Source organism: Oreochromis aureus, linkage group 5 (assembly GCF_013358895.1).
Source record: "Oreochromis aureus strain Israel breed Guangdong linkage group 5, ZZ_aureus, whole genome shotgun sequence".
Classification (NCBI taxonomy): domain Eukaryota; kingdom Metazoa; phylum Chordata; class Actinopteri; order Cichliformes; family Cichlidae; genus Oreochromis; species Oreochromis aureus.
Genome location: NC_052946.1, coordinates 20048749 through 20071383, shown reverse-complemented (window position 1 = coordinate 20071383; position 22635 = coordinate 20048749). Strand labels below are relative to the sequence as shown.

The window sequence follows — 22635 nt, the reverse complement described above, 5'->3', positions numbered from 1 at the left end:
TGGTTCCCGCCCAACTCACCGGTTGCTCAAGTGATATTAATCAATTGCTTTAAAAAAAAAAAAAAAAAACCTTCCCGGCACCGACCCGGAAATCTTTTTCTCGAGGCTTCATGGGAAATGCAGTTTTTGTGACAATTAATAATAGAGACGCGAGAAAGAAAAAAATACTAGAAATGTATTAGATATATATTGATATTTAATTTGTTTTAACAGTTCAGAGGAATTATTGTATTGCAAAGAAAAACAAGCAGGCTCACTGAAACCCACATACAGCATAAAGGTAAATATTTAAAAATATTTATTGTATTTTAGTTTTATACAGTCTTTGCAAAATCATGAAACTTCATAGGTGGATGTTGTTCATATTATGACACCTAGTGGTGATAAACCAAAGTACCTCAAGAATATGCTAATTTGTACTTTTTCTCCACCACCTGACATTTAGTTTCATTTCAAATTATAACCACAACAGCGTATCATTAACAAATATAGCTGTTTGTTTGTTGCTTGGTTGTGTTACGGGTTGCAATCCTATTACAAGAAAGCAGCATACTCTTTTTCCTTCAATAATATAATTTGTTTAACAAAATAAACAAACAACAGAAAAACAGGCACAGTAATTTGAAAATGTGGCTTGGTATCAATACAACAGTGTGCTATATATTACATGTTTAATAATACCTCAATCTGCAGTGACTGACAAACTCATAGAGCCAATCTCTCTCTCTCACACACACACACACACACTGCAAAGATGGGTCTTAAGAGGATTATTGCAAAGGGGAACACCAAGCAATTGGTCTCACCTATCATCATCACACCTGTTTCTGTCTTACTACACACAGACCCACACTCATAGACTGTGACAGGCTGCAGGAGCACAGGACTGGGACTCAGTGAGGATGGAGCAAGAATATGATATTATTGTGCTTGGAACTGGACTGAAGGTACGGAATTTATATTTATTGTAAAATCTAAAATCAAATAATATCTCATGAATCTCTATGATTCTGTTGGTTAACTGGATTTTACGCCTACTTTATTGTCACTCAGAATACAAAGCTTGAATCCCATGAACTAAGCAAGCCATCTTTTGTCATGTGGTCTTAGGTGGAAATGTTCTGAGCTGACCAAAACCAGAAACCCCGCAGTGACCAAGATATATATTTTCTGCAAGGTGCTAAAAAAATGATGCCTCACAACTTACCAAAATAATTCTCAAGCTGAGGCACGGTCCTTTTACTGAGCACTTACAATCATCACTTCTTTCATTTCCTCTCTTCGCTCTTGATTGAATAAGTAATTATAAAGTCTGTGAGTGAGTAGAGTTTCTGCCACGTTTTGTCGCTTTTACTAATGATCCACATGCAGACTTGTTAAGCTCTTGCTGGCTGCTAAAGGGGATTAATGGCAATTACCTCATTAGTCTAGTCCTGATCTGCATACCTTAAACTACCAGCTGCTGATTCGGACACATTTGCCCCTCTGTTTTCTTCCTCATCTCTTTCAGGAATGCATCCTCTCTGGTTTAATGACTCTAAGTGGGAAAAAGGTTCTCCACATTGATAAGAATCCTTATTATGGAGGAGAGAGTGCATCCATTTCTCCCCTTGAGGAGGTGCATGCAAACAAATACAAAACACATGAGCATGCATGCATGTATCTTCATTTGAACACTGCTGATAATAAGGTGTTTCCCTTTATTTGCAGCTGTACAAGAAGTTTAAGACTCCTGGTCCTCCAAAATCGATGGGCAGAGGGAAAGAGTGGAATGTTGACCTCATCCCCAAATTTTTTCTTTCCACCGGTGAAAGTTTACTGTTTGTTAGCAGTTGTCTTGCTGATTGTTTTGATATAAATGAGCATGCTTTAATTTTTGGGTGCTGTGTTTTTGCAGGTCAGATGGTAAAAATCTTGTTGCACACCGAGGTTACTCGGTATCTGGACTTTAAAGTTGTGGAAGGCAGCTACGTATACAAAGGAGGAAAAGTGCACAAAGTCCCCGCCAGTGAAAAAGACGCAGATGCTTCAGGTGACAGATCAAGTCATTCCACTTTTTAAGACAAGTTTCCAGACGGCCATACCTTTATAACGCTGAAATATACACATTTTCAGATCTGATGGGCATGTTCGACAAGAGGAGGTTCAAGAAGCTGCTGCTCTTTGCTCTGAACTTTGACATAAGAAACCCTCGCACCCACCATGATGTGGATCCTCACAAAACGACCACAAGGGAATTGTTCCATCGCTACGACCTGGGACTTGATGTCATAGAGTTTATAGGTCACGCCATAGCCTTGCACAACAGTGAGAGGTCAGTTATAGGAACTTAAGTGAAACAGCACTGAAAACAGATTAGTAGGCATGATTTAAACCTATCCACCTGCCGTCCTCGCAGTTACCTGGACCGGCCCTGTGTGGAAACCATCAGTCGGATCAGGCTGTACTGCGATTCGCTGTCCTGTCGAAACACCAGTCCGTACCTCTACCCACTGTATGGTCTCGGGGAGATACCACAGGGTTTTGCCAGGTCAGGTTCTCGCTAGTTCTTTGATTTATGTTCATCAATAGTTTAATTCGACTTCTCTAGGATTCAGTGCAAATATATCATCATCAGCCTCGAGCAAGCATGGCTTTAGTGGATCTTCTTCCACTGAAAGTTAAAAGTGGCCCTTTTTTTAAATTTCCAACTCCATATTATCAGTCAGTCAGTCAGTCAGCATGATTCACAATTCAAAATAAATCTTATTTATCCTATACCGAGCCCCTCAGTTCATCCTTTAACAAAGGCTCCCTTCCACGTCCCTTTAAGAAAGCTTTCTTCTGATTGGTTGCTCCTTGCAAACAAAAGGTTTGACAGCAAGTGGGTGGGGCTTACCTTCTCAAAGCTAAAGCTGCGTACCTGAAATGATCACATTAGGGAAATCCAGTCTTAATGACAACATTCAGAGTCAAGAGTGGGAAAAACTTTATAAAACCAAATGTTCAGAGATGCTGATGTCTTTCTTTTAAACTTCTCTCATGTTTAATGTGAGCATTTGCCATTATAGCACTTTTTAGTACACATAAAGAAAAGCATAATAAAAGCTGTTTAAAGGAAACGTTCATACATTCATGCTTGCACTTATAAGATCCAGTCCTCTTGGTGTTTCAGACTGAATGCAGAGCATGGAGGAACGTTCCTGCTGAACAGGGCAGTGGATGAAATTGTGATGGATAGTGGCAAAGTGAAAGCTGTGAAATCCGAGGGGAAGGTGGAGTAGACAAAATTAAGCCCTGCAGTCACTGTCCAGGACAGCATTTGCACTCTCACTGATGTGGTCTTTTTTTTCTCTCCTAACAGCTGTTCCACTGCAAACAGTTAATCTGTGATCCCAGCTATGTTCCCAATCGAGTGAGGAAGGTGGGGCGCGTTGTTAGGGCGATCTGTTTACTAAATCATCCAGTTAAACACACTCATGACACCAGCTCCTGTCAGATCATCATCCCTCAAACTCAGCTTAACAGGAAGTCAGGTACTAAGTTATACTACCACAATATCTAACATGTACAAAGTTGAACCGTCTGACCTGCTATTCCTGGATTTGCTCCTCTACTACTTCCTCCTCCATGCAGACATTTATATATCTGTGGTGTCCTTTGCGCACAACGTGGCCTCAGATGGGATGTACATCGCCACAGTCAGCACAACTGCAGAAACCAGCAACCCAGAGAAAGAAGTGCAGCCAGGACTCGAGCTCCTCGAACCCATCGTGCACAAGTTAGTGACACTCTGAAGACTTAAATCTTACAGTTTGTGTTTTTGTGGTGTGATTTAATTTGATGCAATTCCTTCTTGTTGAATTCAGATTTGTGTCTGTCAGCAATCTGCTAGTTCCAAATGAAGATGGAAAAAAGAGTCAGGTAATGATGGGGTTTCCCCCAAAACTAAAACAATAACACGACTGAAAATGGGATGGCGGCCTTAATTTTTTTTTTAAATGTCTTCTGTCCTTTCAGATATTTGTGTCCCGCTCGTATGACGGAACAAACCACTTTGAGACTGAGTGTGAGGACATCAAAGACATGTACCAGCGGCTCACAGGGACAGAGCTCAGCTTTGCAGGATCTCGGCACCAGTCTCATAACTCTGATGACGACTGAGGACGGCTTGATGTCAGCAGCTGGGAGACTGTAAATGTATGTGGCGTATAATCATCATTCATGGATGATTATATGCCACAGCTGTAAAGCAGAGGGTGTGATGTAGGGTGTAGACTGAACTGAGAGTGTGCTACGTAACTGCCTGACGTCTCTTTTGCCTCTTAATTTGTTTGCTGTAATTTCTCTCTCGTGTGAAAATCTGCTAAGTAATGATGTTGCTATTGTGTTATGAGGGAAGGTAATACATCAATATGACTTTTCTGCTGGATAGTTTTTACATTGGTTGTTTACACCAGAGTGAAACTTTATTTTATATTACTTATCAAGTTATATTGAATAAAATCAGAAAATGTTGTTAAAGTATTGAATCTAGTGTCTACCTTCACATTCAATGTTTGTTTGCTCTTCAAGTTCAATTATGTATGGCTGAATCATTTCTGCATAAGGAAAAGAGGTCGCCTAACTGGATGTCAAAGTTCATTAGATAGATTGTTTTTTTTTAAGTGTTGATCAGTGAGTGTGTTTATGAGCTGCAACAGGCAGCTTGTGAGCGATGAGGGTTTAAGTGTTCAGCCTGATGCTGGGCATCTTCATGATTAGCGATGAATCACACTGATGTGTAAAGGATTACTGGACTCTCTTATCTGTGGGGCTTATGTGTGAGAAGGACAAAGCCAATAAATTAAGTGCTGCACAAACAGCTCGTCAGCGGCAGCGTGCTGGAGGCAGAGGACGGACAGACGCACGGAGTAAAGAGGCTTATCCAAATGAAGGACACTGGCCACCAGCACCTCTGGTAGCCATATTAAAACCATTTCTTTAACATACAATACCCTTTAACTGCTGCCCAGATCACATTCAAAATGAAAACACTGCATGCTGAGGTGGTCTTACTACTGATTTATTGTAAAACATAAAAATACATTACACTTGTGCTGCAGTATGTAAAGCATTTATATTTTTATACAAGCAAAACTTGTGTTTATTTATAAGAACATGCTCACACTTTATTACAGTCTAATTCTGGTTTCCTTGACTTGAGTCTTCTTTTAACCTCATGCACACAGAGCTATATGCAGCTATAAGCAGAATTACAACAGTGATGTGAGACATTTTTATGTGCAACCACACGCTGACTGAAATGTGTGACAGGAAATCCAAGATCAGCATTCACTGGTACACAAACCTCACAGAGATCACTGGGTGAAGGTGGCTGCTACTGTGCTCATTTACAGCTCTGTATTTATAGACTGTCAGATAGTTATGTTACACTGGGCCTTTGTGCAGCCCTCAGCTGTATGAATTAAGCTTTTAGCATTTTAGCTCCTCACCCTTGAGCTAGCTTCTCCTGACTGGCTGATCCTTCCAAGCAGGTTTGAACAGCCAGAGGTGTGCGCCTTAGGTGACCACATTAAGGGTATCAGCTCCCACTGACATCATCCAGAGACAAAGTTTAAAAAGGAGTTTTAAATGAACATCCTCCGGTACGACACTATAAATGTCAGGAAAAGCGTAAAAGAGTCACTTAACTTTGCCTATAAGGAAATAAGTGTTGTAATAAAGTGTTGGAGCTTGTTACTACTGTAGCTTTGTGCACAGGTAGATCATCAGTGAACTGCTGACCATCTGCAGTGATCACTTCTACATGTTGTTGTTGTTCCCTTGGACTTCAAGTGCTGTGCTGGGTGATGGAGGGATCAGGCCGGCAGCTACAATTCTTCGCTCGCTCATTAGGAAGTTGAAGGTTGCACACGCGTTCGGCTGCAAATCAGAATAAAAGAATGAAAAAAGACATAAAAAGAGAAAATAAGAAGTATTTCAGTGTTTGTTAGCGCATGCCATGCTGTCAGAAAGAGAACAGGATCACTTGTATTTTACCGTGTCCTGCACCTCCACAGAGATGCCTTTACGCTTCAGAAGTGCGAGCACCGAGGGGTCGATTCGTTCCAGTCGTGCGCCTGTGCCCAGCACGAGAATCTCTTCACAAACCAGGAAGAACAGACAATGAGGCAGATAAATTCCCATTCAATGAGGGTCCAATAAAACCAATTAAAAAACCGGTAAAGAAATTATACCAAAATTTAATGGGGACATCATTTTGAATAGCGTTGATGACAAAATGAGAAATAAAATTCCAGCGGACACATAGTGCAACTCTGGCAAGGACATTAATGTACCTCACTCACTGGAACACAAATGATTCTCATGTACAAAGACTGAGCTGAAACAGACTGAGCGCGCTCGCTGCCCGACTGTTAAAACAGGCAGACACATGAACAGACGTTTGCCAAAAGGGGAGCGACTGTGCCAACAGTGTGGTGGAGCCATTATACAAACGGAGCTGCACTTTCTCACTGCCACGGCTCAGTTTCTCACACTTTCACAAGTGTTTCCACATACAGATGGTTAGTGGTGCTGACTAAAGAGCCAGAGCAGACTTTCAAGACTGGAACCATGACAAATATCCCAGCAAGTGTTTTGTTCTTTTTAATAACTGTTGACTGACTCACTTTTCTCAGTATTTAGTCTTGGTTAAAAACTAGCTTAGGAAAAAAATATCAAACAAACAAAACATCTGATAGTTTTGCTTCGAAACTGTTGGTCATGACATTTTAATTCAAAGCCTTCATGATGCAGACGGTTTAACAGGTCCAGTCCTCAATTGGTTTTCATCACAATGATGAACTTTATCTTACAATCTAAAGTGACCTGAGGTGACTGTTGTTGTTGGCTGTATAAATAAAACTGAATTGTATTGAATCATAGCTAAAGGGTAGAACTTTTATGTTTCAATTAGTAGTTTTGAAAAACTGGAACCAGGGGTTCCTCAGGGGTCTGCCCTTGGTTCTTTACCTCTTTAACCTTTAAATGTCCCTGCATGGTTCCATCTTTAAAAAAAACAACGACAACATAATATTTTCTATCATTCTTATGCAAATGGTACACGGTTGTACCTATCATTTCACTCTGATGATAATTTTACTCTGGAAATTTACTAAATGTTTAGAAACTTTTAAAACTAAACAGATGATGTGGTAATATTTGTTGTTGGTTCAGAAAATCAGAGATAGAAGATTTGTTCACATTAATCATCTCTGTGTCTGAAATACCTCAAACAAATCAGAAACCACGGCATCATTTTGCAATGAACTCAGCTTTGACAATCACGTCAAGGTTACCAGGACTGCTTTCTACCACTTAAAAAATTCTCATCTTAAACGGACTCTGTGAAATTGGTCCATACTTTCATATCAAGCAAGTTCGATTATTGTAACGCTCAATTTGCAGAATTGACAAAATCATCAGTCATCTGTATATTGGTCTGCTTTAGTGCGTATATTGGTACCTATTTTTGGTTCAAGCATGTGGAAGAGTGAAACACTTTCTTCTGTGATGTCTTTCGAACTTCCAATCTGCAGAGAGAGAAAAAACACACAGATATAGTTGTTAAAATAAACTACAAAAAAAGAGAATTTCATAAACTTTCACAAACTGCAAGGACAGACTGGAAAGCACTTTCACCTTCCACTGCAGGATAGCAGGAGGCAGCATGGCACAAGGCCCAAACACCCTGTTTCCATCGATATTGAATCCTGCAGAATTGTAGCTGTGGATGAGGACCCCATTGTCTACGTCCTTCTGCATGACAGAGACTGTGGTGCGCTGGTACAACTCATCATCAGAGGGTTCCAGTCTATGACCTCGGGACAGAAATGGGCTAAAGAAAGAAAACAAAACCCCCCACAGCAAATTAGAACCAGAACCATAAACAGTAGCAATCGTTTTCTATAGTACTGAAAAACTATGGGTGTGAAACAGTCTATGATATAATCTCTGCACATTCGCCACCACTTTAAATTTCAAAAAACAGGCTGCACCATGGAGCTGCTGCCCAACGGCCCACTTTACACGCCAACCCACTGATAAGGATGTGAGCCAAAAGCTTTAGGCCTCGTTCTGCAGCCAGGAGCCAAAATATCTGCTCATCTAAGGAGCTGCAGCAAATGTTAGCCTGCTGTCACACTTTCTTTCCAGGCTATAGCAGAAAACTGAGCTAGATCAGCACTTCTTTGATTCTGAGCTTCTCTGGTCAGATGGAGTCTCACCAGCTGCTTTTAGCAGTGCGACTGGCAATATAAGCCTGGGAAACAGCATGTATGACAGGTAGGTATGAGATAGTAATAGATGAGAGGTATGCTGCCTCTGTTGTGTGGAGTGGAGCGGGTGTGATGGGTTGTCCACGAGCAGTTTCTTCAGTGACCTCCTGTCCCTCACTGACTCAGACAGCTCCAGATTCTGACCAATGATGGTTCCAGCCTTGTGAATTTGTTTGTTGATCCTGCTGGCATATCTGGCACTAACGCTGCCAGCAGGCAACAGGCTGGGAGAAGAGCTCCAGCATGCTGTTGTACACATTGATCGTACCCATCTTGTAGAAAACATCAGTGTTGGCCCACCATATGATGAACAAACGCAATAAATAAATAAGAAGAATCTCAAATTTAAACCTGGGTGAACTGCAGGTTAGGTTGATCTAAATTTCCCCATCAGCTGCATAGTTACACTCAAGTCAAATGGCTTTATTGTCATTTCAATCATGTGTACTGGTACAGTACACAGTGAAGCGAGACAATGTTCCTCCAAGACCATGGTGCTACATATGACAGACAATCAACACATTTTACATAATAAACCCATTACATAAAGTGCAAGTGTGCAAAAATTACAAAAAAAGGAGCAAAGACAGTGAAACATCATCATCATCACCACCACATCCCAAAAGTGCTCTAATGGACTGAGATCTGGTGACTGTGATGTTTAAATGATGCTCAGCAGGGCAGCAGGTGGCCTAAAGTATGCCAGGTTCGACATGCTGTGTACTCACAGATGCCTTTTTGCATACCTCGGCTGCAGTGAGTGGTTATTTCTATCAACCACAATAAGTTGGCCATTCTCCTACAACCTCTGACATAAAGAAGGGATTTTTATCCAGAGAACTTCTAGTCACAGGATTTTTTTTTTTCTGGACTGTTCTTTGTAAACCTTAGAAACGGCTGTGTGGGAAACTCCCAGTAGATCAGCAGTTTAGCCTGACATTCTGACACCAAGTCACCTTTCCTCTCCATTCTGGTGCTCAGGTTGAACTTCAGGTTCAGGCTTCATGCTGTATAACTATAAAATATGCTGCCCTGTGATACCAAATGAAAGGTCCTATAAAGCAGTCAGTTCACTGATGACAACAGCTTGCATAATTTCTATTACCTTTTTTAAATCATTTTAGGCATGACAAACATTAAGCTGCTAAGCTTCTTTAATATGAGGATTTGATCTTTTACCTTATATATCAGATGGTTTGCGGGATAAAACAAACTTCTTAAAGAAACTTGGTGACTACTTGGTGTAGTACGTTTGTATATACACTACTATGTGTGCTCATAAATACTTTGATACTGTAAGTTAATGAGGTCATTCTGCTTAAATTACGCTTTTTCATGGAACGGCGATTTGCAAAATGACAAGACTGATGCTGCATAGTGACAATAACTTATTTTTTATGGAGACTTCTGCAGCAAATGCAGGTATTTCATCAAGGTTTCACGACTACAGAGGGAGAAGGAACGTTGAAATATAGGAACTTAATTGAAACGTGAGCCTGAAAACGAAACACCGCCCTACCTCGAGAAAGCGGGCACCGCTCTGGAGGAGAACAGAAAGCCCTGGGTTGATTTCTGAAGGAGAAATCTGGCAAAAACCGCGGCAGTGGCCATGTTAACAGAGAAATGACCCAACCGGTGACAAGCTGGGGAGCATAGATCAGTGTAACACCAGGCACTCATTTCCGGTGCTGTGTAACGCAAAGTCGAACCATCTTTAATTTATTCCTTTTTTTTAAAATTTATTCTTTAAAAAATATCGCCTTATCTTGTTTACATCACGCATTTAAGTTAATCAGATGCACAATAATAATAATAATACGTACTGAACAAAGGGGGGTGAAATGAACGGAATAAAGGCTAACTGTTGGTTACATACGCATGAACGTAACTCTTATGTAAAAGTCTAGATATTAAAATATTAATGTCATTTTTATTTCAGTTTTTGTCGCCTATATGTCGGGTGTTATCCGTATTTAGCTGAAATTTCAATAAAGTTGATGTAAAATAAAATACCGAGTCAGCTCTGTCTTTGATTAAAATGTCTGGGGGGCGTGTTCGGTGGGGTGTTACAGCGCCCCCCTACGGTGTTTACGACAACAGTCGGGTCAGATGATCCGAGCTGCATTGTAAATAGACATGCCTTCGTAAATCAGCCCCAGCAGAGCAGATTTCGGCACTCGGGCACCGCTTATCTTCAGATAACCCTTCTCTGCCGTTATCGGGTCGTTTCGCTATCTTAAAGTGTTATTAAAGTATGTACCGGTCTTTGTACGCCTTCCGATCCTCGGAGCCCAACTCGCTGCACTTCGCGGCCGGAGAAAGCTTCCTAATCCTGGAGAGGAGCAACAAACACTGGTGGCTGGGGTCCCGCTGCAGCTCGGGGGAAACCGGCTACATCCCCGCCTCGTATATCGAAAAAATCCAGGTAAAAACAACGTTTGCGATGCTCACTTTTCCTGGTTTCAGTGAATGGCATCAGTGACCGAGCTGCACCCTGGGGTGACGTGAAATCCAGGGAATGCGTAGTAAAGCGGTTGAATTGATGAGATCAGACGGATTCAGTGTACCGCTATATGTGCTGCAGTGCAAGACATGTTGAGGATGTCAGGGTGGGGGAATGCATGCTTGCGAAATAATAAGCCATAAATTATTGCGAAGGTTGCAGTATGTAGGGACATGGATGGCTTTTTTCCCCCTCCCTGCACTGCAGCTGCTGACTGCGACAGAGAGGAGCTTGCAGGAGGATGGGACAGGAAAAGAGTCAGGAAAGGATGAAATATAAGAGGATGACAAGGGGAAATACTGAGTAAGGATGAGAGAGCGCAGATTCAAGGCCACCACCTCTGCCACACAGAGCCATTGTTTCTGCTCAGATTAACTAATCTCCTCCTGTGACTGTGTATCATTTTTATGCTGAGGAATTTCTGCTCTCTCATTGTTTTCAAAAGTAGCTGCTCCCTCCACATAACTTTGGTTCCCTCTCAGTCACACCCAGATGAGCTCAGCAGTCTCCAGACTCATAGTGAACTTGTCAGAGCATGTTATTTAAAAAAGTGTATCACAGGAGAGGAGCGCTGGCTCCTGTAATTAATGACATTGGCCTGAATGTGCAGCCTCAGTGAGCATGTGTGACTCTGGTTAAAAGGCTGTTTATGTTAGATAACCGTCCCAGTTTGTCTCAGCCTCAGAGCCATATGGCTTGCCCAGTTTTGATCATTTTGTATGCCACTTAATATTTCATTCAGTATATCCCCCACGTCTCTCTCTGCCAGGCTCCGGAGCAAGATGAGGTACTGCAGTCCATCGACAGAGCGATCGAAGGAATCCACAATGTGGCCTTAAAGAATGGAGGCAAATACAATCTGGAGCAGCGGGATGTTCTGCAGTGAGTGAAGCTCTTTATGGAGATGGTACAGCTCAGTGTTTCTCTGTGCGCTGTGTTTGAATCGCTGCCCTCCTCTGTCACAGAAAGCTCATCCATCACAGAAAGGAGACCCTCGCTCGGCGAAGTTCCTCCTCCGCCAGTCACAAACAGGGCCTCCCATCTTCCAGCAGTGAGATATCGCTCAGTCAAACCCCTCCTCCACCCAATGGCCTTAGCAGAGACTATCAACGACAGGGAAGCGTGCCGTTATCAGGAAGCATGGACAGTATGCAAGGACAACAGGGTTTTTATCAGGTAACAAGCTCGTGCAGTTTTTCTTACCTCGTGCTCAGATTAATCTGTTATTATAAATGCGAATTATTAACATGAAAAAGCCTCGGTGCACGCAAGAGGTGCAGGGCGTAGCAATCAATCTGATATATACATATAAATATTTTAGTTTATTACTGTCTGCTCAGCTGGGATGCTGCTCTGGTGCATGTGCTGCAAAAAGGAGTTTAAAGAGTGGAGTCAGAGCCGCTCTGTGCCTGTCGGGTCGCATTTCTAAACAATGTTCTGAAAAAAACTGAAGAAAAGTTTCATACTGGTGTTTTTTTATCATACAGCACTGTGCAAAAGTCTTGAGCCACTCCTCATTTCTTTATATTTTGCTTTCAAGAAGTCAGACGAAGTTTTTTAAGTGGTCTTAAGCAATAGTTCTCCAGGCTGTCTGAAGGTCTTTTAGAGTTTCTCTTTGGACATTTGCTGTTTTGTTTTGTTTTTTTACTTATTTTCAGTTCAGTCCTTTTACCTGGACACTGACTGTGAATCATTCAAGCATAAAAAAGGCACCTAACTCAAGGGATGAACCACTGTTGTGTCTACATAAAACAGACAACACAGGAAAGAACCAGTTAGTGTGTATTTAATAAATATGAGGAAACTGGACAGGTGAAGCATAAAAGAGGAAGTGTCAGGTATTTTTATTATTATTTTTTTTATTATCTACAGCTGATGAACAGTATTTAAAAGTCATGGCCAACAGAAATGCAGCAAAGACCTGACACAGCACCTGAACGAGGCATCTGGCCCTGCAGTTGATCCATCAAAAATCAGTGGCAACAGCTGAGGGAGCGATGAATCCAAATTCAGACTCAACATTACTGAAGCAGTGTGCGATCACTTTGACAGAATGAAATAAAAGGCAGCCAACGTCCAAAAAAGAACTCTGAATGTCCTTCAAGAAGCCTGGAGAACTATTCCTGAAGACTGCTTAAAGAAACTAGAAGGAAGTTTGACTAAGAGAGTTCAGGCTGTGCTGAAGAGGCGGCTGTAGCTCAGGACGTAGAGCAGGTCTTCTGCTAATAGGAAGGTCGGTGGTTCAGTCTGCATGCCAGATATCCTTGGGCAAGATACTAACCCTGAGTTGCTCTGTGATGCCTTCATGGGAGTATGAATTTGTGTGAATGTTAGACAGAAAGCACTTAACTGTAGAAAAAAGTGCTTGTATGAATGGGTGTGAATGGGTCTGTGAGGCATGTTGTATAAAGCAGTGTGAGTGCTCAGGTAGCAGAAAAAGTATAAGAACCATGATACCAAATATTGACTTTCAAGCGCATTTCAAGCACATAACAAATGAGGCGTTCCTCAAGACTTTTTGCATTATAATGTGTGTCCCAGCACCGATCTGTTTGTGAAAGGCGACGATATTGGCCAGAGTGTAAATGAGTTTTCATGAAGCTCAGACAGCAGGTTGATCTGCTCATTGGTTCCTCCACAGCGTGACCTGCTTTCACTGTCTGTCTTGATTTTATGGACAACATTTTTTTAACCCAGCAATTTTTTATTGTTTTTGTTAGTATAATTGTAAGTACACTTCTTTGTGATTGTGCCATTAATCTTCTTTAGTATGTGCTGTTCAGGTTTCACTGAAATGTGGGAGCTTTGTTTGTGAGCCTGTTTTTTTTTTTTTGTTGTTGTTGTTGTTTTTGCTACTAGTTGGTAATTACTGTGTAATTAAATGTACTAATAATCGACAACATGTTAATACCAATAAACCGCATTAGTTACTTACTTTTATTATGTTCTGCTCCTTTTCTCATGCAGTGCCTCACCATCTGTTCATGGATAAACTTTGCTGTAAACAGATTTTTGTGAGGCATGTCTGCATGTGCAAAGATAAGCAGCAACATGAATCTGGATCTTTCTCCTCTGTGGAGAAAAGATGAAATGAAGTCAATTTGAGAATAAGAATAATCTGTGCACAAAAGAAAATATCACCACATCAAAAAAACACATTTTTAATCTAATTTTGTAGAAAAATAGTTGCCAGAAAAATAGTTGGCAGTCATTTAGTTTGCACCGCTGGGTGTGCAAAAGAAGGAACGTGAATACATTTTTTCTGTGGATATTTTTGAGTGTTTGATGAGATTATTTTACCAAACAGTGAGTGAATCTAAAAAGATTAGTTCTCTGAGCTCAATGTTAATGCTGAGCTGTGGAAGTTAAGTCTCCATCAGCCAGCTGTGCTCCTCCTGAACCACGAGCTTAATGTTTCTCGTCTCTGTCCCTTCCTTCAGGTGCCACCTCAGGCCCGGCGTGCTGCTCCGATCACTCCGCCTCCCCCTGAAAAGCAGAGGAACCACCGGCGTCCAGGTGCCTTTAAGCCCTGCACTCGTCACCTAAAAGCAGATTACGCTCTCGGTGTTTTCGCTCCTGCAGCTCTATTCTTAGTCATTCCTGTTTGCGCTCTCCTTTCTGTAACTGGAGCTCTCTCCCTCTCTCTCAGCAGAGCCAGAGGTCCCCTCCAGAGTGTCCTCTCTTCCCTCGTCCCCTGCTCCCTCCCTCTCGATCAGCACCACCTCCATAGACACGGGCTCCTCCCTCTCTCCGATCTCCTCTGAAGTCAGTCTGCCAAGTATTTCCAGCACCCCTCCTCCTCCCGTGCCGTCCCGTGTCAAGCCCCCCGCGCCGCCTCCGGACCTGATGCCCTCTGACTCGTCTCCTCAGCCGGCTCCTGCAAAGAAAAGCCCCGCACCACAGCCCCCCCAGCCTACCCCACCCTCCCAGCGCAACACCCCTCCACAGCCTGCTGCTCCTGCTTCTCCTGCTGCTCCTGCTTCTCCTGCTGCTCCTGCTGCTGAGGAGGACCAGCGGGAGCCTGAGTGGCCCGTCGCCCCCCCGTCTGTCGCTGAAAACCCTCCTGGCAGCTCCTCGACCTCTGAGTTGGTTCCCATGACCATTGGAGCTGAACTGATCGAGCTGGTGCGAAAGAACACGGGCTTGAGCTACGAGCTGTCGCGGGTCGCCGTCGGCGTGGTGGTCGCCCATCTGCAGACCGCTTTGCCGCAGGCCTCCTCCGCTTTGGAGCAAGTCCTCATCTCGTTGGTGGGCAAGGTCAGATTTGTTTTCATCGCATGGCGTGGCTCCAGCACGCTGGCGCCCGGCCAGTTTAAGAGCAGAACGCCGGAGTCGTTTAGAGTTTCAGCTCCCTCTGCATTTAGCAGCGAGGGCAGTTCACACAGTATCACTCACTCATCTTTAGATGCAAGTGTCACGTCACGCTTTTCTGTTTCCACTGCTGTCAGATGGAGATTGTGGTGGAGTGGGTAATGTGACCCCAAATCCCAGTAGCTGCCAGCTTGTGGCTCCATCCTGTGTTTACACGCTGACATGTGCGCACACATCCTGTCGAAGAGCTCGAATAGTCTGCGGTCTCTTCAGGGTGTTTTAATATGTAAGACACTCAACTTAGAGCTAAGAGGGAGCTGGAAAAGGAAAGAAGAAGTTCAAACAAAAACTAAATGAGAGTCAGCCACAGTTTTAAACAGCCTGCCTTGTGTTGCTATGGCAACTCCGAACTCTCAGGGCGTGAGTAGGGTGCTGTCCTGTGGTGTTTGGCAGCGGATCAGCTGGGCTCAAGGGGGTGGAGCCTTCGTGGGTCTGGTTTGTTCTACTGCATGGCTTTGATTGTGATCCTGATCGGGAATTCCAGAATTCCAGGAAGCAGGTTTAACAAACTCTGAATCAAACTTTTAAATCTGAGATGGGAAACTTGAGTTCTCAGTTCCAGAAAATCTTATCAGTCAGTATGTTCACCCCAAGTTAAGCACGTGCAGGATTCACCATGGCAACAGGTAGATGAAGAGCGTCCAATAGAATCCAGTGGAATGTTAATTTGTGCCGATGCGGACCTTGATGAAGAAAGAGCAGGAGCAGAGAAATGATTCAGTGTCAACGCCCAACTTAAATGTTCATGATAGAAGTATTAAAGCCTCAGATATCATTATTCAGCTGAGAGGCACGAAGAAAGTGGCAGACGAGACGCAGCTCATGTACCTTTGAAATCAGGAAGACTGATTTTGATGATTTGCAGTTGAAAGGATCTCAGGGTTTAAAGTAAATATTGTTAGATTTTTTTTATTGTTCTCAGCGGCGTTTAAAATCTTTTCTTCCAGCCTGTCATCTGTTTTATGATGAAATGCTGCCACAAAGGTTCAGACTGGCTGCAGCCTGGATTCAAAAACCCACTTTAAACCACATTTCTTCCAGTTTTGGAGTCTCAGCGCATCAGTGCACAATCTTGACTCAAATATTTGTATAAACTGTAACAAGATGCCATCTGTGAGCTGTGATATGAGCTTTGATGTGGACCGTGTGAGTGAGGAAATGAAACTGAATGTCAGACAGATGTTTCAGGTTCAGCAAAGGAGGGAGGAGAGGGGAGGGGAGGGGAGGGAGCAGACACTGGTTAGATTCAGAGTTAGCTCAGAGTTAAGTCTCATGCTGTATCAAAAAAACGAACACAGCGTTTTCACTAAACCTGCTTCCTGGACCAGGACTCACGCCCGTGCCATTACCACGGGGGGGATGGAGGTCAGTGCTGGTAAAATCCAGATAAATACCAGTTTAATTCATGTTGGCTTTAATGCTTTCTTAATGAACTGCAGAGGACAGCCTCTTTATAAGGTCTGGAAAACAACCGTCAATGTGCCCAGCTGTGCTGCCCGCACACATCCAAGATAATCATCATCATCTTCATCGGCTTCTTCTTTTAGGGGTCACCACAGCAGGTCATCTGCCTTCCTATCATCCTCCTCTGGCACACCAACCCTCTGCACGTCCTCCTTCAATACATCTTCTCTGAGGTCTTCCTCTTTTCTTCAGTGTCTTTTTCCCGGCGTATCCACTCTCTCTCCTCTGCACATGTCCAAACCATCTCTCTTGCCTCTATTTTTGTCTCCAAACCGACCTGAGCTGCCCCTCCGATGGACTCGTTTCTAATCCCGCTTACTTCCAACTCTGCCACCTCCAGCTCCGCCCTGTGTGTTTCCGTTAGCACACATCCGAGATGATTAACACAAACACCAAGAAAAACCTCTGGTCTTCTCCTTTAAAGCTGCTCTGATAAATGTTTTTATATTTAAGGATGACATAACTAATAATTGTTTGGAGATATGTAATAGTGATTGTTTTCTTTGTTTTACAGCGCAGTGGGGAATAGTTTTTATTTGGGTGTTTTTAGTCAAAACGTTCCAGTAAATTCTTTGCTCGTGTGTCTCTGATCAAAAGGAAGAAGGAGGTTTCTCTTTGGAAGGTTTCAAACGCAGTGAAACGATTAGAAAATAAATGTTTTTCTCTCTTCATGGAGAGAAAACATGAGAGCGAAAGCTAGGTGACCTGAAATACAACTCCAGACGTCCACTAAACAGAAAACAAAAGTGTTGTTTTGTCTGTCCTTTAACGTGAACCTGTGTGAGCCTGTGTGTTCGCTGTAACGGGTTAAACAAACACAGGTGTGTGCTGATGTTTCTTATCCGTCCCTGTAGGACCTGAGTGCAGCGCTGCCACAGGGCCAGGTGTGCCACGATGAACAGCGGCTGGAGGTGATCTTCAGCGACCTCGCCCGTCACCGGGACGACTCCCAGCAGCGTAGCTGGGCGCTTCATGAAGATCACGCTCTCATCGCCTGCTACCTCGAGGAGCTGCTGAAGATACTGGTATGCGTTTCTGTTAAACATGCCAATGAGATTCATTTATAAAACTGTAACAAGCAAGAAGAAGAAGAGCAAACTTCCGAGGAAACTGGAAGGAAGTGGATTTAGGTCAGGAGAGGGAAGCTTTTCAACATGTTTTTACATACCTAGTAGACAGGACTGATCTGTTGTTATGATTGTGATGTGAACATTTCCTCTGTGATAAGCCTGTGATGCAAACTCAGGACGCGTCCAGATGTTGTGTAGTAAATACCAGACGCGTCTGATAGGATCAGAGCGGCTCAGACGGCTCCCAAATCCAGCGACGCACTTAAAGACTGAATCTGGAACCGCTTCAGGCTGCTGAATGAGCTTTGTTGGCAGTTTGCGCTGAGCCACAGTGGGATGCCCAGATGAGCTGTTAATGGCGCTCCTGTGATGTGTGGGAGTCTGATTGTTTGGGGATTATGAAGTTTCATTGTTATGTAATGCGGCTGCCTTTGCTTTGTGTCCTCAGACCGATGCAGATCCAGAGGTGTGTAAGAGGATGTGCAAGGCCAACGACTTTGAGAACGTGCTGTCCCTGGTTTCCTATTATCAGATGGTGAGATGTGATGTGAACACAACAAAGGATTTGATGTTTGACTCATATAAAATAAAGCAACAGCGGTAAAATGTCGTGATGCCTCAGAAAGAACTGTGGCAAATATTGTGTGTTTGACATTTTTCATATTTGTGGTCAGAAGTTACATCGAATGTCATCGTAATTTTGGGCTTTTAATTATTTATTTGAATAAGAACTGGGTTCAATAAGTTTGAATTTATTTAGTATTTTCTCTGATCCAGAGAAGGTCAAAAGTATAGATACACCTCTGTAATCTTTTAATAAGCGGTGCTGAAGGTCCCACAGTGCTTTTTATCTTGAAAAGACCAAGGCCTAATAACGTGATTGTATCATGACTGATACGACTGGTAGTTTCTCTTTGCCAGCGTTAAAATGGATTCGTTTGACAGCGTTCGACAACCTAAAAGTTGAGCCCATGCCAGGAACCAACCAGTTTAAATGAACTTTATCAATTTTTCCAAGAAGAAGAGCCCAGAGTTGTTCCAGAAGCTTTTTGATGGCTTGCAAAAGTGTCCGATCTGTGCTGTACAATCATCTGACTCTGGACCAACAGTTCAAAGAAACCATTAAAAGCCCAAAATCACCACGATGTTTGTGTTTGTGTAGTTCGATATCTCTGTGTGAAGCATCTGTCAGAGCCTCCCTGTGACCTGACCTCAGTCAGAGCTTTACTATTGTTGTGCATGCTGTGTGATGATCGTGGCTCGTTGTCGCCTTCGTGCAGGAGCACCGTGTGTCTTTGCGGCTGTTGCTGCTCAAAGTTTTCGGGGCGATGTGCAGCCTGGATGCTGCTCTCATCTCCGCCATTCTCAACTCCATCCTCCCCATGGAGCTGGCAAGGGATCTTCAGACTGACATACAAGGTGAAAATGTCATTGTAGTTCCTCTTGTTCTGTAGCTCAGTTAAAGTTAGCCACGTTAGTCTGATTCACTCATTTTTTAAAACTGTTTTTCCTTCAGAGCACCAGAAGATGTGCTACACAGCTTTGCTACTAACTATGATATTCTCAATGGGAGAGCAGGTTCCATATCATCACTACGGTATGTCCGCTCTCTGATCATTGGATGAATCTGCTGTGTTGACACAGAGCAGTGCTTTGAGTTCAGCTTCCTGGCTGTGCTTTTGTCACTGTTTCCAGCACATTATGAGAGGCTTATTCAAGCTAAACACATCAAGAAGTTTGACACGTGTGATTTAAAAGCTCAGCCTAAAGGCTATTGTGTGCAGTAATAAAAAACTGGACTCTCCCTGCTTGCAGAACACTTGAATGCCGAGTTTGTTCAGTTTCTGCTGGGTGTGGTGGAGGACGGGCATCCCTCTGATCCCACAGAGCAGCTGCCTGACATCTTCCTGAACCTCGTGCTTTCCTTCAACTTGCACCACACAGGTGAGAACAGCCTCCACAGACGCTTTTATCAGCGTTTTTATACAAATCATAGCAGGAAACTGAAGGAGTTGGTTTTATTTGTAATTATAACAAATGGAGCAAGGCCATAATCTCAGTGTTCTCATGGATCATTTTTACCTTGAAATGGGTTTATGTAGAAAAGAGTTTAATAGCTGTTTGTGCTGCATGCTTGTGTCAACCAGTTCCCAACAACAACGTGATCATGAGTGAACTGAAGCAGAAAAACGTCAAGATCCTCACAGAGAAAGTGCTGCTGCTCCTGAACAGAGGCGGTAAAAGAAACTATTTTTGGGAGCATCCTCACTTTTATCCTTCATAAATATTCTTCATACTTCTTCTTTTTTTTTTACATTTTTCATTTCCTTTCCCGCCCCCAGACGACCCCGTGTGCATGTTCAAACACACTCCGCCTGCACCGCACTCGGTGCTCAAGTTCCTGCAGGATGTTTTTGCCAGCCGAGAGACTGCCGACATCTTCTACCGCAGCGACATGATGGTGATGATCGACATTGCCGTTCGACAGATATCTGACCTTTCACCTGGTGACAAGGTGGGACACTGAAAGCTGCTGATGTAATTAAGTTGCTTATAAGGAAGTGGGCTTTAGTGGGCCCTGGAAAGAGAGAGAGAGAGGGCTGATTCTGTTGTTTGCTTGTTTGGGTTACAGATTCAAAGGCAAAACTTTTAAGTAAAACTGTTAAACAAAAGGGGGAAATGATATTTCAGGGATGAAATGCAACCGTATTTGTCAGACACATGAACATTTTCTCTCCTTGTCCCTCCCTGTGAAGCTGCGGATGGAGTATCTCTCCCTCATGCACTCCATAATGCGCTCGACGGACTACCTCGAGCACCGGCACCGCCTGTCGGATCTGCAGGGGACGCTGCAGAGGATTCTCAGGGAGGAGGAAGATCCCGGCGAGGATGAAGGGAGCGCTACGGCGAAACAGATGGATAAGCTGATCGTGCAGCAGATCTACAAGGAGTTCCCGCAGATCTGCGAGAACCAGGACTAACCGGTGCCAGTATCACAAACTGTAGTCTGCTCCCAGCTACTGCGGTGAGGTACGGTAAAGATTAAAAGACGAAGAGCGGACGTTTGAAGACGACTCGTACCCCGCGCCGGCCCGTGCTGAGAGAAGCCGGTGTTTACTCCAGTGCTGCAGCGTGCGTGGGATGCTGAGTGTTATTTGAATAATGAGTGTGTGTGAGAGTGTGTGAGTGTTTAAGAAGGAAGAAATCTGACAAATGCACAAAAGGTTTGTGCCATATTTGGTGAATTAGTAAGTGGCCAATCCTTGAAGCTCTTCTCAAAGCGAATCCTTAGCAATAATGTCCTTGTGAAGCTTACGTGGACTAACTGCATGCACCTAAAAGTATTCTTAAAATTAACTGACTAATAACCACAGATAAACTCTATTCTAACCAAACTGACTGCAGTTTACAGATCTATAGCAGGAAGGCAAATCAGTGCTTACGGTAGATGATTTGAGGCCACAGCTTCAGCGTGGCGAGAAAGCTTTGAACCTTTACGTGCTTCCCTTTTAGTGGGACCAAACTACTGTGTGTTACTGAGAGCGATATTTTCTCCACAGATCACTGCACTCTTAAAACTGACTTCCTCTTTCATTCATATCCTTCATCCTAATTTAAGACGAGTAGAACAACTTGAGCAGGTTTACTTCTCTGGCGAGAAAAGCACAGTCTGACTCGCGCGTTGCCGATGCTAAGCTTTTTGCTGAGTAAGCTGCTGCTGCTGCTGCTTATTATCGAGTCTCTCTTCTTGCTCTGGTACTTTCCACGCACTTTTCAGCTTTTCGCTCTGTACCCGCAAAAGCGAAGCTCGTCAAGCATCACGCCTCATCGACCGTTTACGGCTTCTGTGCTGCAGTAAAGCAAAATTCTGACAACTCGCTTGTGAGCTGTGGCAGGAGTGTTATTACATTATCAGTGTTGTTGATTTCCAGTTTCTCATGTTCATGCTTAAAGTCAAGGATAAGAACTGTAATGCAGGGCATTTATTTGATCTCATTGTGGTTTAAATACTTTCATACCTTCCCCCTGATTGTTTTTTCCCTCCTCTAAACACTGTAGTGATGATGTTGTTCATTTTTACCTGACTTTTAATCCCTGGCATTGCTTCTCCTGACACGATCCAGAAGTGATATCAGACTTTTAGTGTGAGTGTTTCATTCTCTGATTGACTGTGTGTGTCTCTTTACAGTGTATGTGCGTTCCTTTGTGCGCGTGCGAGTGTTGAACATCTCCATGATTCACTTTGTCTGCAAATGTGCTGCGGCTGTGTTATAATGAAACTAATAAAGCTCTATTTTAACAGTGAACTGTATTTTTGAGAGCGTGATTGCAGGGCAGAATATCCTCATTCACAGTCTTCACTGCACTAACAACACAGCAAATGTGAAAGTCAGATTTGGCTGTTTGTTTGTTTTATTCTGAGTTCAGAATCATTTTCTTCTTTTATTTATTTTAAATTTATTGTATTCAATTTATTTTAAACATTATTGCACGACTAAGGTGTTGGAAACATTGCTCTGAGATGTTGCTCCATACTGACGTGACGGCATCGCAGAGTTGCAGCAGATTTGTCACATCGGTGTTGACAATCTCCCGTTTCATCACATCCTCAAGGAGCTCTGTTGGATGCATCTGGTGACTCTGGAGGCCATTTGAGTTCAGTGAAATATTCCTGTTCAAAAAACCAGTTTGAGATGATTTTAGCTTTGCGGCATGATGATCCTGCTAGAAGCAGCCACTGGATGATGGGCACACTGTGGTGACAGAAGGATGGATATGGTCAGTAACAATACCCAGCCAGGCTGTGGTGTTTAAACGATGCTCAGTTGGCACAAAGGGATCCAAAATGTGCAAAGAAAATACCCCCCTACACTGTTACACCTTTCATGCTTTCATTATATTCTGACTCACTCACACACTCACTTTC

The 22635-nt window shown here is 43.2% G+C and overlaps 3 protein-coding genes across 4 annotated transcripts; 2 read left to right on the top strand and 1 right to left on the bottom strand.

Moving 5' to 3' along the window:
• Window positions 1-54: 54 nt before the first annotated feature.
• Window positions 55-4503, top strand: zgc:112334 (uncharacterized protein LOC619199 homolog). The gene is made up of 12 exons (XM_031757209.2): window positions 55-280; window positions 846-947; window positions 1511-1618; window positions 1711-1807; window positions 1898-2032; window positions 2116-2314; window positions 2399-2530; window positions 3155-3254; window positions 3344-3515; window positions 3616-3760; window positions 3849-3903; window positions 4000-4503. Exons 2-12 carry the CDS (start codon window positions 903-905, stop codon window positions 4141-4143), a joined length of 1332 nt encoding a protein of 443 aa, XP_031613069.1. The 5' UTR covers window positions 55-280; window positions 846-902; the 3' UTR covers window positions 4144-4503.
• Window positions 4504-5028: 525 nt separating this feature from the next.
• Window positions 5029-9977, bottom strand: ndufaf3 (NADH:ubiquinone oxidoreductase complex assembly factor). Its single transcript, XM_031757111.2, has 5 exons — window positions 9820-9977; window positions 7666-7861; window positions 7490-7556; window positions 6022-6122; window positions 5029-5904 (listed from the first exon to the last, which is right to left on the bottom strand). The coding sequence occupies exons 1-5, from the start codon at window positions 9909-9911 to the stop codon at window positions 5785-5787; spliced, it is 576 nt and encodes a 191-aa protein (XP_031612971.1). The 5' UTR covers window positions 9912-9977; the 3' UTR covers window positions 5029-5784.
• Window positions 9978-10414: 437 nt separating this feature from the next.
• Window positions 10415-22015, top strand: LOC116333885 (NCK-interacting protein with SH3 domain). 2 transcript variants are annotated; one of them, XM_031757167.2, is made up of 13 exons: window positions 10415-10725; window positions 11573-11685; window positions 11769-11979; window positions 14244-14319; window positions 14456-15060; window positions 17493-17663; window positions 18157-18243; window positions 18989-19127; window positions 19225-19305; window positions 19524-19652; window positions 19856-19945; window positions 20051-20223; window positions 20465-22015. In XM_031757167.2, the coding sequence occupies exons 1-13, from the start codon at window positions 10555-10557 to the stop codon at window positions 20687-20689; spliced, it is 2271 nt and encodes a 756-aa protein (XP_031613027.1). In that variant the 5' UTR covers window positions 10415-10554; the 3' UTR covers window positions 20690-22015. The 2 variants fall into 2 exon arrangements, with proteins under 2 accessions (XP_031613027.1, XP_031613026.1); XM_031757166.2 differs by having other exon boundaries at window positions 14453-15060.
• Window positions 22016-22635: the final 620 nt, after the last annotated feature.